The sequence below is a fragment of the Ornithodoros turicata genome, chromosome 10 (assembly GCF_037126465.1).
Source record: "Ornithodoros turicata isolate Travis chromosome 10, ASM3712646v1, whole genome shotgun sequence".
NCBI lineage: Eukaryota > Metazoa > Arthropoda > Arachnida > Ixodida > Argasidae > Ornithodoros > Ornithodoros turicata.
The window spans coordinates 14,818,545-14,833,131 of NC_088210.1; the positions used below are offsets into that span (position 1 = coordinate 14,818,545).

Genomic DNA, 14,587 nt, shown 5'->3' on the forward strand with positions numbered 1-14,587 from the left:
GTTATACGCATTTTATTTGGACATATAAAGACTAGATTCATTCGCAGAAACAACAAAAACATTTTGCCGCTAAACTTAGCGCGCTGAAGTGATCCGGAACGGCAACAGTGGGGTATCTAGTGGCGGCCTTCTTCGTTGCACGCTTTTCCGAGGTGAGTTTGGGGGACCAGACGCCCTCTGTGAGACACCCGCGGCATTCCTTTTCTCAATGTCGCGCCCTCATTGGTTCTTAGGAAGTGTCGTATTTCTCGTTTTTCCAGAGAGGGAATCCCGGCATACTCTCAACATGCGGCGTCTGCTCTTACCATGCATTCCATCCAATAACAGTCAAGCTACGCCAGTCTTTCGCGTGGGATTTTCGATAACGTAGTGGGTGAGTGGTCCACGAGGAACAAGATGACACTATAGTTTCCAAATCGACTGGAACAGAACGGACCGTCCCTTGACCTTTCTGCCTACCCTTCTCTTCCTCTTTCTTTTCCTTCTGTCATTCTGTGACGTCACGTTGGGCGCGCGCTTTCTCTCTTCTTTCTTTCTCTTTGCGGTTGCCCGCGTCTGACACAGAGCAGTCGACCGGTGGTGGTGGTGCTGGTTAAAGGGATCGCCGTTGTCGACCTCACAGAGGTGGACAACGTCCCGTTCAGCCGACCCCAGAGCCGTTCCAGGGCGAGAGGGGCAGCCGCCCCGGTGAATCCGTGTGAGTTGCGGTAGTTGGTCGCACAATTCTAGTGTGCTACGATGGGAATAAAATGTGCCGCTTTTTTTATACACGACATTCTCGGGTAAACGCAAGTCCCCGCCACAACTTCCGGTGATACGAAGAGTTCCGCTCCTTCCGCGACTAAGGACGCTCGGAACCAGCGGCCGTGCGGAATTATATCGTTCCCTTTCCTCATTTGTTGAAAACGGGCGGCCTATACGACCCTCTCTCTCTCTCTCTCTCTCTCTCTCTCCCCTCAAATCAGAAGCGGTAACTGTATCAGTCAGCACAGTGGTTGGGGCAAAGCGTGTTTGCTGTGAAACCGGATGTCGTTTTGGCACCAAACTGGAAGCGTTAGGTGCATTCTTTTTGCTTGCACCTCCTGCACTACATTCGAGCTGGGTTATTTCCGTGCTGCACTTTTCTGTTGGAAAGAAAGGCATTACTAATAAAGTTCCTATCATCTGGAAAGTGCAGCTCACGAAAACCCGTCTTGCGTGCAGTTCAAGTTAGTGCAATCCAGTGCAAGCAAAAAGAATGCACCTGTTGAAAACGGCATGAATAACACCGTCCTTTCTTCTTCGTCTTTTTTTTTTGTAGTTTATATGAGCAACACGGAACCCATTTTTTGGGGAGCGAGTGACAATTATGCCGCGCTATCCAGACTTGCCGTCCGGCGCCCAGGGCGGCTGCCCCTCTCGTCCCTCCCCTCCCTTTTTCGGGACGGCTCTGCTGCTTAGATAGACGCCGGTAACTGCAAGAACTTTCGCGATCGTAATACTGGACCCCCCCCCCCCCCATCATTTATATATATAATTTTCCTCTTCGGATGTGCAGGATTTGCGTGGGTCGGCCCGTGGCAGGTAAAGGGGGGGGGGAGGCTCAAGCTCCCCCAAGCCCCCAACCCCCACCTGCGCCCCGTGGCTACGCCACTGGAAAAGGCCCAGAAGAACAGTCTCTGTTCCAAATATGGGCGGCGACATAGAGGAGCTCCGCCCTCCATGTGGTGCTCCACTCGAGTCCAGGCTTGCATTTTAAATCATATTTACACAAGTAACGAAGCAGTCAATTAGGTAATGAAACATTGAAGGACGAACACAACTGTGGAGCCTCATAATGGCACTTGAAGGAAAGCCGCTGGCAGTGGGATTAGTTGAGGGAAAGATACGCGGCAGTAGTTGATGATGATGAACTAGCGGTGGTGGTGGTGGTGGTGGTGGTGGTGGTGGTGGGGGGGTAACGTGTTGGTGTGGGAATAGACCCATTTCTATTTGTAAACAAGGGGGCTCATCTGCGCATGTGCATGCACGCGCATGGAGCAAACGTCGCTGGTGAGCAAAAAGGAGTAGGTGAGCATAAAGGAGTAGGAAACCGCATGGTGTGTACGGCGTAATTGGCCTTTCTGCACCGCGTAGCACATCCAATAGCTTTACACCAATTTAATACATCACTTTGCGGCATACACCTTTAATAACGACAGAAAGCACCCAGTGACTCGAGGATCGCGCGGTTTTTGCCCACCGAACAGGATAGCAGCGCCGGCGCATTGGTATATGACGTCACGCATATTGTGTAGCAAGTATCATTCAGGACCGGAAATCGAAGGGTACGAGTTCGAATCACACTGCCTGTACCTTTCATCAACTGTCACTCTCCGTAACCGCATTTGTCCAGAACTAAAAAGAGTCCGCGCGGCAACTTTAAAGGTACTGTAAAGCAGCACCGATCAAATGTCATTTAGTGTGGCTATTCGATAGTCCAAGCCACCACGACAAAAACTACGCAAGTTGCATTCCAATCGACGGTGCAATTAATTAGGAAATTACAATTAAAGATTACGGGCAACACTGTGCTAGGTATTCGAAATGATTCCGTACTCCTGCCACATACGGCGGCAACCACATTCCATGCGTATAACACTGGGCCCGACATAACAATCCACCACAATCCACCATAAAATCCGTCCCTGCAATTCACACAACGATCCACATCTGAGGATAAACGGATAAGCCAACTGAAATGAAATGCTCAGCCCTTTAAAAAAATGTGTCAGACGTTCAAGAGGCCAGACAGCGTCGGGACTTGTTTGTTCACAGAGGTTCACAGAGAGAGTTTGTTCGTTCGAAACAGGCCGCGAAGAGAAGGAGCGCGCAGGCGCAGTAGAGAAGTAGGGAGAGCCTCCATCGAACAACGGCCAGCGCTGGGTTACATCGCAAAAAACGCTGTTAACAGGGGTTTCAGAATGCATAGGTAAACAGGGAAACTAATAATATGGTTACTAAAATAACGAAGTTCCGATGTAATAGTGTGTAATACCAATTTTCAGTGTTGCCCGCTGTACAGGGGGTTGTTTGACACCAGGCGTCGCACCGCTCCACTACGCCGCATTTTTCATGGCAAATTAAAAATATTTATAGCGCGTTGTCGGTCGTATGGTTCCGCATATGGTATTTAGAAGCAACAAAGTCTCAGGTCACATCACCGGCATACCATGCTTGTCTACTGCTTTACAGTACCTTTAAGCCGGTGGCTGAAAACACTCAGGAAACCGAGAACCTGTTCCAAGAAATGCGCCATGGCGTGGGCGAGTGAAGTTCAATTGCTATTCTTCATCTCCTTTACTCGTAGGTAGGCGCGGATCTTTTCCAATAGACCATTTTAGAAAAGCAAGCGCCACCTGTGGTACGCAAGGGCTCATGGGAACTTACGGCGCCTTCAAGCATTACGATACGGCCAGAGGCGGAGGCAGAAGAAGAACAACAACATTCCCGGTGTGCGCAGCCACAGCGTCAGCCGATATGAAGCATATCCGAAGCAGACGACGGAGCAGTGTCCCTCAAAGTTCCCATGCTGCCTTGCGCCGCGCGCTTGATGGCGCGCGCATCTTTTTAAAATCGTCCATTCCAGACTTGAACATGGGGTTCAATGGACCAATCTCAGCATACACGTGGCACTTGTCGACAGCGGACACCCCCTCGGGAAAATCCTATAGATCCGTCCCTGCTTGTAGGTGCTTCGTTATATTTCTCAACTTTCTTCAGTTTCTATCAGAATGTAAACTGGAAACTTAAGAATAGGTATAGCACAAAGAAACAATACCATAAAAGAAGAAGAAGAAGAAGAGAGATCCGTACGTCAAACTTCCCACACTTGGTTTCTTTCGATGACGGCCCAGAAAATGATGTTCGCTCCGCGGTCGTATTACAGAATGAGGTGCCGCATAATCTCGTGTAACGTAAGTACGCCATTTTTTTCCCCCACGCAACTTTCTAATTAAGACTCCTGCGTCGAAGTCGAAAATGAGTTTCCTTCTCACGTTTGTGAATTGGATTTCAAATAAAACAAAAGAGGGTTTTTCGCATTCGGTAACACGAAACCACGTTGTGTGTGCTTAAAAATCACTCTATTTTTTAAAAGTTAACGTATTTTTCATTAAAAATTTAAAAATATTAATTTAAAATTCAGTCGACGGAGCTCGGTGAGATTCCAACGAAACCTCGTTGTGTGTGTTTAAAAATCACTCGATTTTTAAAATTTACTAACCTGTTTTTGATTAAAAATTACAAATTCAAAATATTGATTTAAAAATAAGTCGACGGAGCTCGGTGAGATTTCCCCGCCGTTGGCAAAATCGTACGCATACAATTCCGTGACGTCACCCAGCATTGTCGTCGGCTTCGAACATGGCTTCGCAACTTGCATTCTCCCTTGCCGGATGCCGTATGATGTCAGCAGTGTGTTGCTTTCAGTGCGCTCCCGCTTCACAAAGGCTTATGTTCACCTCTTGGCTTTATGACGACGGAGATATGTCGGTAAGCGACATAACGAGACGTAAACAAAGTCACAAGACCTCAAAATGACGTTTTCTATGGCGTTAGACCAGGACAAGATGGCAGGTTCGCCAAAGGCACACGCTTGAGGGTAGTTACAACAATGGCGGGTTTGTCACACCCCTGTGTTACTATTAGTCGTGAGGCCTTGTGCCCCGAGTTTGGCAGGGAAGCTCACTGCGTGCATCATAGTAGGGTTCTTCTGTCGTGTACATGGTTTGCCCTGCAGTTATCGGCGAATATAAATCGTAGCATAATTTTCAAAGCTGTGCGTCTCTGCGCAGCCTTAAAATCAGAAACCAATACAAAATTAGCCCAGCTGTGTGGCACCACAAAGGGAACACTTTATTGCTTCACAGCTAAGTGGTGGTACCTAATCGTTTCTTTTTATTATTATTTTTTTCTGAGCAGAGCTCTTTTTTTTCGTTAAATTTAACGTGTGCCGCGATTACTCCCCCTAATCTTTCCTCGCACGTCCATTTGTATTCGGATTATTTCGGTTAAAACCGAATAGTGAAAAAATACCGGCGTATATTTTCGATGTTTTTCGGTTACAACAGAGAACGCGGAACTCTAATTTATAGCGCTTGCTTGCTCGCTTTCAATATGCATCAGTATCATTTTTTTTAAAATCCCGTACGTTAGCACCGCGAAGCAACTGTGGCTATGAGCGGCATACAGACGTGGACAGATGGAGAGAGGACAGCAGGAAGGAGTTGGGGACGGGGGGCTTGTGCCCTAGGCCGACTTCAGGGGGAACTAGGCCGATATTCGTCTGGAAGTCAGCAGGAAAACCAAGGGAAAACCTCAGACAGTACAGCGGGTGCCCGGATTCGAGCCCACATCACTTCCTAGTCTCACATCACATCACATCACTTCACTTCACTTCACTTCACTTCACTTCACTTCACTAGTCTCGCAGTGAAAGACGATCATCCTAACCATCACTACGCCACGCGAACTGTTGCACATCAGTATCACCGGCTCGCTTGCTTTCTAACCATTTGATTTTTTAAAAATTATTAATCATTTCTTTCAGTGAAGACTGGGGACTTGCGGACAAAAAGCTCTAAAGCTTGACGAGGTTCGAAAGCCCTGGAACTTGTTGTAATAAATATATCCCCCCCCCCCTCCCGGCATACATGCAATTCAGCAGTACAATACGTTGTACTCTGTTACGTAGGTTATGAAATCATGCAACAGAAAAAGCTTGCAGATGACTAAACAACAACAATACTGTCAAAAGCGGCGTGTTATCATAGAGAAGCAATCAATCATTATCAGCGCGTAATAATAAGTTGCACCTCACTAAGGGCACGTAACAGTCGTAACTAAGGCCCATGCTTTTCGGATGCAGCAAAATCAAAATTCCGCGGTACCGACTTCTAAATTCCACGATTTTCCGCGGCGAGAAGTCAACGGTTGATTGCAACGGGAAGCACTTTATTTTCCTGGATAATGTGGGAACAAAAAAATATTTTATGAAAGTACAGATTCAAACCAATGTTGTGTTCTCCTCTGATGCGGTGTGTCGCCTGCAATCATTTTATACCTGGCTGAAAGATGTTCCAGCATCTACAGAGTTTATAGGAACTTTATAGGAAGGGGTTTACAATAGATGCCCTGAGGAAGTTACATCTTTAGGACACCCTTTTTTTGTTCCGGGGGCTTTAGGCATTATTTAAGTCTTAACTTTTTGAAGGCAACCTCCCAGACATCAAATAAAAATCCCCCACTGCCAGCGCTAAACCGCACGCAGGAGGGACACCGTCCTCTCCTCAGGCGAAGTACGCACAATAAACTTGGGCTAACGTTATTTTAAGCTAGGCTACAAAGTGTCTGTGTTTTTCTTGCAGCATGGACGATCTCATAAGGCAGGCTTCAATTTTGTAGGGCAGGCTTCACCTTATGCAGGGAAGCATCAGGTGAAACCCACCTTCGGGAGGTGTCGTTCGTATTCGGCGAATAGTCGAATTATCCGGAAACCCAAATATTGGGTATTCGATTCGCGAATCGAATACTACTCCGAGTGATTTATATTCGAGTCGAATTGGAGAACTCTAATATCCGCACTCCCCTAAAAATAAATGATTCTGTGAAATTCTGTGTCAAACTAAGGATTCCGCGATTAATTCCGAATTCCGCGATATTTCGCGGAATCGCGGAAAAGCAAGGGGCTTAGTTATAACATATTTTAGCTTAGTTAAATTATATTCTTTAAGACCGGGTTTTACCATCATTTCAGTTTTTCAAGCAACGTCTTATCGTCATTGTCATCATTTCCCCCCACAATCCGTCGACTTGCTGTAGACGTGGAAGTTTCTTTTTAAATACCAGACAGTTTTGGCACTGCGTACGCAAGGTAATAGCTGAAGCACACACCACACGCATGCGCAGAACGTAGTTTTGCATGCTGCGCGTGTGACGCGTGAACACGCCACTTCCTGGCGTACGCAAGTCGATTGCGTTCACAACCCAAATCATCTTAATAGCGGACCCCAAAACGCAAGCGCTATTCCTCTCCACGCGCATGACTTACATAACAGGGTTTTCATAATGCAGCGGGGTACCTGTGTCCTTCGCTCACACAGCACCGATATGGCTAACAAGCTATACTTACGAAAGAAAGAAAGAAAAAAAAAAATATACCGAGCAATAATCTCCTTTTATAAGCATATTGCGTTATTAGTAGCAAAAATGATTGGAATCGTAGAACGAAACCGGTTTCTTTCTTTTGTTTTTTTTATGTGCTTTTTTGCTGTTTTCGGCCGTTTCCAGACGACACGTTCACGCGGATACTAGGCGGCAGCGACGCAAGCCAGCTTTTGGGGCCGCACGCAGTTTTCGAGAAATGGTGCCCAAAGCGCTGTTTGCGTTCCGGGCATGCGCAGTGCCAACGACGCCATATCTTTGGAGCCCCAAAGCGATTGGGTTCGCTTTCGCGGGCCTCGGTGTGGCTCAGTCGGTAGTGTATCCATCTGCTGATCCCCAAGATCGCGGGTTCGAACCCGGCCGAAGACGGGGGCAACTTGGTGGAAAGGGTACAAGGACGTTAAGTATGGTGTGTCGAGACTTCGGTGTACGCTAAAGAACCCTCAGTGGGCAAAGTTAATCCACAGACCCGACCACTGTGGCGTCGCTGATGATCACCGTTAGACCTCTCCGTGTTTGTAAACAAATGACGTCATAGTGTTTGACAGCGCCACCAATTTTGGCAGAGTTGAACTACGCTGGAAGCTATAGGGGCGAACAAGGTCGCTCCCGAAAGCCACGGTCTTGAGGGGATTACGACGGTCCCTGAAGGGGACGCTAGAGTAACAAGATGGCGCATGCTCGCTCTTAGAAATCAGTGTCGCTACTTATTTATTGACTCTAAGGGATGCGACCTTCGGTCCTACTTTTTTCAATAGGCGACCTGCGCTTCGCTAGAGGCGCCACTAGCAAAGCTGCGCAATGCTGTAGCGCACCGAACAAGTGCCCATTCGTGGAACCCAGCCCTCCCCTTCCAATTTGTTTCGGTTTCAGTCTGTCTACCAACGTCATGGTGACGTTTCCCGGGTAGAGGTCTATCATTAGAATTATCATCTAAAAGTTACTATTATCAACCAACTCCTCCAAGAACGTATACATTCCGTTTTCCTCACTTCTCCCGATTAGAAAGAGAAATTGCGTAAGAGACTCATACCTTGTTCAATACCCGCCCTCTACAGTCTGTAAACAAGGATTATATGCGTGAGGGCACACATCGATATAGAGACTCGTTCACGCAGTTACGCCTTACGTAATCCTCCATCGATGCCATCTAGCTTCAGGATCTGAGCCCCGACGATTAATGCGTCACCTGAACTCTTGTGTCCAGTGTGGTGGACCTGTAACGTTACGAAAGAAGCGACGTTCGCTTAGGAGCGTGAACAGGACCAGCCGATCTTCCCTTTTTATGGGAGGAATATCTTGCGTAAGATGGGTGGGGAATTGTCGCCGCATGGCTCAGAAACGCTATATGCCTATCCTGGAAACTGGGATAAAGCGTCGGAGGATGAAAGCGGTGACCCTGTACTCGCCAGTCAATAAGACCAGAATAATCCATTCGCGTGCTCGTACCAGGACATCCGGTGTTAGACGCCGAAAGCATGTTGCCAAGATTTGGTGTGTATTTTTACTCACCAGGGTGCTGCTGGTGTGTAAAGCAGCATGCCCCACCCTGCTGTTCCGGCAAAACTTTCTGTAGATGATATGTGCATGTACCACGACCTACTAGATTATAACGGCCATGTCATAGGCACCCCTTCCCAGCGCCGTATTTGGAGGCTAGCGGTGGCGCTACTCGTCGGCCCGTTTATTGTTTCCTCAATTTCTGCAATGCTTTGTACTTCAGCTTACCTTAGTTTTTTTTTGTACAAGCGGTGAGTGTCTCACACGGGAGATGCTTCTTTCTAAAGTTGGTTATCGTCATCATTCTACGCGTTTTCATAGGAGCTGTTGCTGTCGTCTGCTACGGTAGTCGTACGTCCGCTTCTGCGCGTTCCAAATTCAAATTTCCATCGTCCAATCATGATGTAGATCTCGCAGGCCGATCAGTAGCGCCCCTAGCGGATCGTGCAGACGGGCTCCTCATAGGGGTTGCCGATTATGACATGGTCGTTATAATCTAGTAGGTCGTGTGTGGTGCATACATGGATATATAAGGTGCTCAAGAGTCGAGCGCTCAAATACACCCAGCGTCTCTCTCGACCTTTATAAAAGGGTTTTCACAATGCAAAGCGGTGCGCTTGCGTCCTTGCTGTCCTAAAGGATGCCTGCGCGTAGGGTGGAGGTGCAGTCACCCTATGCGGTCCTCGATCGCTTGCAGCGCCGCCACGTGTAACAACCGAGCCTTACAAGGGAAGAAGAAGAAGAAGAAAAAAAAGTCGCGGTTTGTTGACATACTGCATCGTTTGCAGTAAAAATAATTGGCATCGTAAAATGAAGTAAGTTTAGCCGGTTTTGGGACTCCTTCCTATCAAACATAGTGGGGAATACTCAAAACCCAAAGCGCGGTTTGGGTTATGGGCATGCGCAGTGGGCGAAAAGACGGTGCTTCTTTTGGGTGCCGCCCAAACCGCTTGGATCCCCTATTCTAAAAATATCTTACTTCGTCCCGGTAATAAATAGTACTTTTTCAGTGGCCATAACTAGCAGCGCTAAGAACTAACAAGGTGGTGGTGGTGATGAAAGGGCGCGCCGTTGTCGGCCTCACATAGCTGGGCAACGTCACGACTGACGCCGTGGGGGAATGTGCGTCCTGGGCCGACTTCTAAGGGAACTGTGCCGACACTATGTCTGAGAGAGAGGCTGAGGAAAACCAAGGAAAAACCCCAGACAGCACAGCCGGCACCGGCATTCGAACCCGCGTACCTCCCAGTCTCGACAAGTGTTTTGTTTTTTATTCCGCCGCGAAGCAACTGTGGCTATGAGCGGCGTACAGACGTGTATAGATGGAGAGAGGACAGCAGGAAGGAGTGAGGGACAGGGGGTGGTTAGCATGCGTCCAGGGCAGTCTTCAGGGGGAACTATGCCGGTCGGGAACTGTGTCGGGTTGGGGTGTCCCCGGGGGGGGGGGGGGGGGGCTAGTATGCGTCCTGGGCCGACTTCAGGGAGAACTGTACGAACATTCGTCTGGCTACCGGAAAACCCAGGGAAAACCTCAGAACTGCACAGCCGGGGTGACAGGATTCGAACCCGTGTCGCCTCCCAGTCTCGGCGTGGAAAGCGATCGTCCTAACCACTACGCCACGGGAGCCGGTGTCTCGACGGCTAACAGCAATAACGCCGAGCAACGATAGCATATAGCTCTCGTGCAAACCCAACGGCTGATACGGGACTTCCTAGAAGGGAAGCTACCACGCGTCTGATGAAAGGCAGATTATATCTACGAAGACCGACAGGACTGCTTTCTTGAGTGCCGCAACTTTTACGAGATCTGGATCGTAAACGCCATAAAACACACAAACCACCTCTTCCGACGGCCGCGCAATAAAAGTGCCCTTGTGAAAGCAATTAGGGATGGGGGGAAAGAGGGTGATTCGGCTAACATCCCTGTCCTGGATATCCATCGCATGGAATCCGTCTTCCGTTCCCCTAAACACTTGCTTGGATGTCTTTCTTTCCCTCCTGCCTTTCCCCTCTAATTATATGTGAAAGTTGTAACTTTATACCTGCCATGACTTTTTGTGAGTGGAGACCCTGCAATCCGTAGGCGGTGCCAATAACTATAGGCATTATCATTTATTGGCCCGGAATGGTGCAAAAATACGTACCAGTAATCTTCGCTAGGGCCTTTGCGAGACATTGGTAACGATGGATGAAAAGTACTGGTGTTGGAACCTGCAACAAATGAAACATGTGGCGCCTATAGATGTTCCGAACAATAATGATATGGCAATTCCTAGCCAATGCAATTCTCCAAAAATTTTCTGCAAAACTCAAACGAAGTTCCACGGTATCAAGGAGCTGCGGACGTTGTGGGTTAAGTCCAAATGATCCAATCGAGATGGTCTCCCTATTAACACGTTTGCAGCCTATATTGCTTCACAAAAAGCCTAAATGAAAGTGTGCAAAAAACGAGATCGAGGGAGAACGAAAGCAGCGGCTTGTCCCATAAGAAGGAAACCCCCAGACCGCTGTCTCTCAGACGGGTTCCACAGCTTGCAGTCGCACAAGCTCGACACGGTCACGGCAGAAGCAAACCGAATCATGTCACGACAAGACTCGTTCTTGATAGCCTCACTGAACCTACTCTTCCTTAAGGCGCACTGGTCTGACGTAGCTAAGGAGCCCTGCCTTCGACAGGCCTCCCTCCTCTGCCTCTCAGAGACTTCAAATCCCATTCAAGTCCCATTCAAGACCCATTCAAGACCCATTCAAATCAAGGGCTTCTCCTACATCACTGGAGACAAACGCCCTGGAAACAGAAAGGCCGGAGTTGTCATCTACGCTAAGGATGGCATCAGCGTTACACCTCGAGAGATTCGCAGCAACGTTCACGAATACGGAGAGTCCTGTGCCCTACCGCTTCCCACAGATCTCAACGTCGTTGCTGTAACACAGTAACGCGTTACCGAGTAACGCTGGACTGTGTCCCCCTCACCATGTCGCAGTTGCTTGATTCATGGCCAAATCCATGAACCAAGCCATGAGCCAAGCCATAGCCAAATCCAGTCCCATCAACGCTCTGCCCTCGAAGCACTTCTGACCTTTACGGACAACGTAGGACGCATCGGTCCTCACCGAGCAATACGAGCATCCGCTACAAACCCTAGAAGCAACACGATACTAATACCGCTGCCAAATAAAAGGAACGCGCTACTTTAACGTTGTTAAGTTCCTCTAGCGCTTCGCAAGTCGAGATTTTTTTTTTTCATTTCTCTTTTTTCTCGGCACACAAGATGCGTGAAATCTCACTTAGCTATACAGGTAAAATAAAATGCTCATCGCAGAAAAAAGTGAAAAGCAAATATGCAAGTCATCTATACGTACGCTGCCACGATTGCACCATATCAACTAAGTAAATACAATTTCGGTATTGTTAAGGAATGTGGGAAGTTGTAACATTATTCGCGACGTTGACCTGCTAAGAAGGCGGAGACAACAAGATAATAATGTGTGATAATAAACGATAATAACTCAGTGACGACCAATAATAATTAGGGGTCAGTGTCGCGAGAAAACCATGATCAAAAGCAATTTTTTTTTTCATTCATCTGCATGAGGTCCACTATGGCTTGGTCGACGGCCATATCCAGCCCATCAACGCTCTGCCCTAAACGCACTTCCAAACATCGTAGGACTTCTGTCCTCACCGTGTAGCCACTCATTGTTCCATTTCACCATATATTACCGGCAGCAATGGGGTATAGATGTATCGCCCCTAGCGACGAAGCTCCCCAATCATAATGATGAAAATATTGTTGTTGTTCCCACTGTGTTTCACATGACCACACTAAGTTAGCCGTTATGAATCAGTGTGCTGTACAAGCCCACGATGTGGTCGTCTTGGTCGACATTGAAATCCCGAATGGCACTTGCACATCTCTCAGTTCTTCAAAACCGCACACTAAAACTAAGCTCTAACACAAAACAAAGCATGAAATTCTCACCATTACACATTACAGCTAGGACGGCCTACTGTAAACCTGCATTTGCTTCACCGAATAGCCAACGCATCGTCCGAAGCAACTCGAAGAAGACGCATACAGGTCCGGATAGCACCAGTCTTTCAATTCCATTTGCTTCACCGGACAGCCAGCACATCATTTGAAATAGCTAGATGAAGACGCAAGCAGATCCGGATAGAACCAGTCCAATGCCTTCCAATTCCATTTGGAAGGCTGGAGACCTTCCATTGAAAGAGACTGGAAGGCTCCTGTCTCTCTACTGTACTGTCGGTTCTTCACAAGCCATTTATCGATGCACTGACCGTGCGCGCTTAGCAGCCAACACTACGCCGTAGTAAATGTCGTGTATCGCGATATAACCGCACGGGGAAAAGAGATAAGGGCAGCCGCTGCCCGGAATCTGGTATCAGATAGCACCAGATAATTTATCAGATGCATGTCATCAACACGTACGACAGTGTCTGAAAGAAACGACACCGATACAGATTTCATACGATGATGCATAATGTAAAAAACCCCGAGACCTTGCCTCCTCCAGGCATTTGCTCATACGATGGTGGTATGCTTTAGCATATTTCAACTATTGGAGTAGCCAGTGAAGTCGACCCACCCTAACCTAATCTGACCGAAGCGAACCGATCCCGACCAAGCCAAACCACTTCACCCCTTGGTATACTTTCGAATCCTATAGTGCTGGAGACCTTTGTACCGTGGCGTAAGAGCTGTCGGTTGCACGGCGTAGGAACACCAAACAATTTATCTTATCTTATCGTGATCTGTCCACCTTACAACTATTTTCTCCATAAAAACAGGATCATTTTTAAAATGTTATTCTGGCCGGGCTTCAGCTCTGAGAACAGCTTCGAGAGCACGAACGGAAACACAAGAGGAAAGCGGAACCACAGCTCTATACATATAAATAAAGTAATAACAGCTAGAAGATACGAAGACAAGAATATAGGCGATGTCATGTTGCCGGTGGTGAGTAAATCAAAGAGTGATATTAAGCGGTAGGAGCAAGCTATTTATTTACACATTGTACACAAGACTTTTTTGTGCACGAGACTGCACATCTTGGGGTTACAAAAATATGAACATGCTACAGGCACATATATACAGTTGACGGGAGAGTTTTTGCATGAGAGGGCAACAGGATGGTGGGAACATTGCAAATACAGATAAAAATAAAAAAAATTAACATAAATACAAAAGCAGGGGTATCAGCGTTATGTTGCGCCTCTGATACCCCTGCTTTTGTATTTACGTTCTTTTGATTTTTACCTGTATTTGCATCCTTCCCACCACACTGTTACCCTCTCACGCGCCAAAACTCCCCCGTCAACTGTATAGATGTGCCTGTACCATGTTCATATTTTTGTGACCTCAAGAAGTGCAGTCTCGTGCACGAAAGTCTTGTTTACCGTGCGTAAATAAATAACTTGCTCCTACCGTTTAATATCACTCTTTGATTTAATAACAGCTACTAAACTCAGCTAAACTCACCAGACTTGTGCGTAACGCGTTACTAGTAATTGCGTTACTTGTAATCAATTACTTTTTGAGTAATTTTTCGAGTAATCAGTTACATTACTGTGAAAGTAATTTTTCGAGTAATCAATTACTTTTTGGAGTAATCGATTACTCAGTAATTGATTACTTTTCCGGCAGAGATTAACTTATTTTTCAGATGTTCTGCCCAAAGTCAAGGCCCTCGTGCCGTCAGCCTTTGTTGGATCCTTCTACTAGAGCAAGTACAGGTCATTGTACTAACGTTCTGGAATTTCAGGGTCTCTCTCCCTAATCTTTTCCTACACCAGTATGGTGATACTTGAAGGTTTAGAGGTTTAGTGAGTCATGGGGAGGTTCCAGCTTCCAGGCAATGTTCTTCCACAATCGGGTCAACG

General features: G+C 47.3%; 1 protein-coding gene across 1 annotated transcript in view; it reads right to left on the reverse strand.

Moving 5' to 3' along the window:
- Positions 1–12,790, reverse strand: part of LOC135370601 (trafficking protein particle complex subunit 11-like) — a 58,757-nt gene extending 45,967 nt beyond the window's left edge. The window contains exons 1-2 of the mRNA XM_064604370.1: positions 12,666–12,790; positions 10,827–10,893 (exon numbers count right to left, since the gene is read on the reverse strand). Coding sequence (XP_064460440.1) covers positions 10,827–10,893; positions 12,666–12,668 — 70 coding nt within the window. The 5' untranslated portion in view covers positions 12,669–12,790. The remainder of the gene's footprint in view (positions 1–10,826; positions 10,894–12,665) is intronic.
- Positions 12,791–14,587: the final 1,797 nt, after the last annotated feature.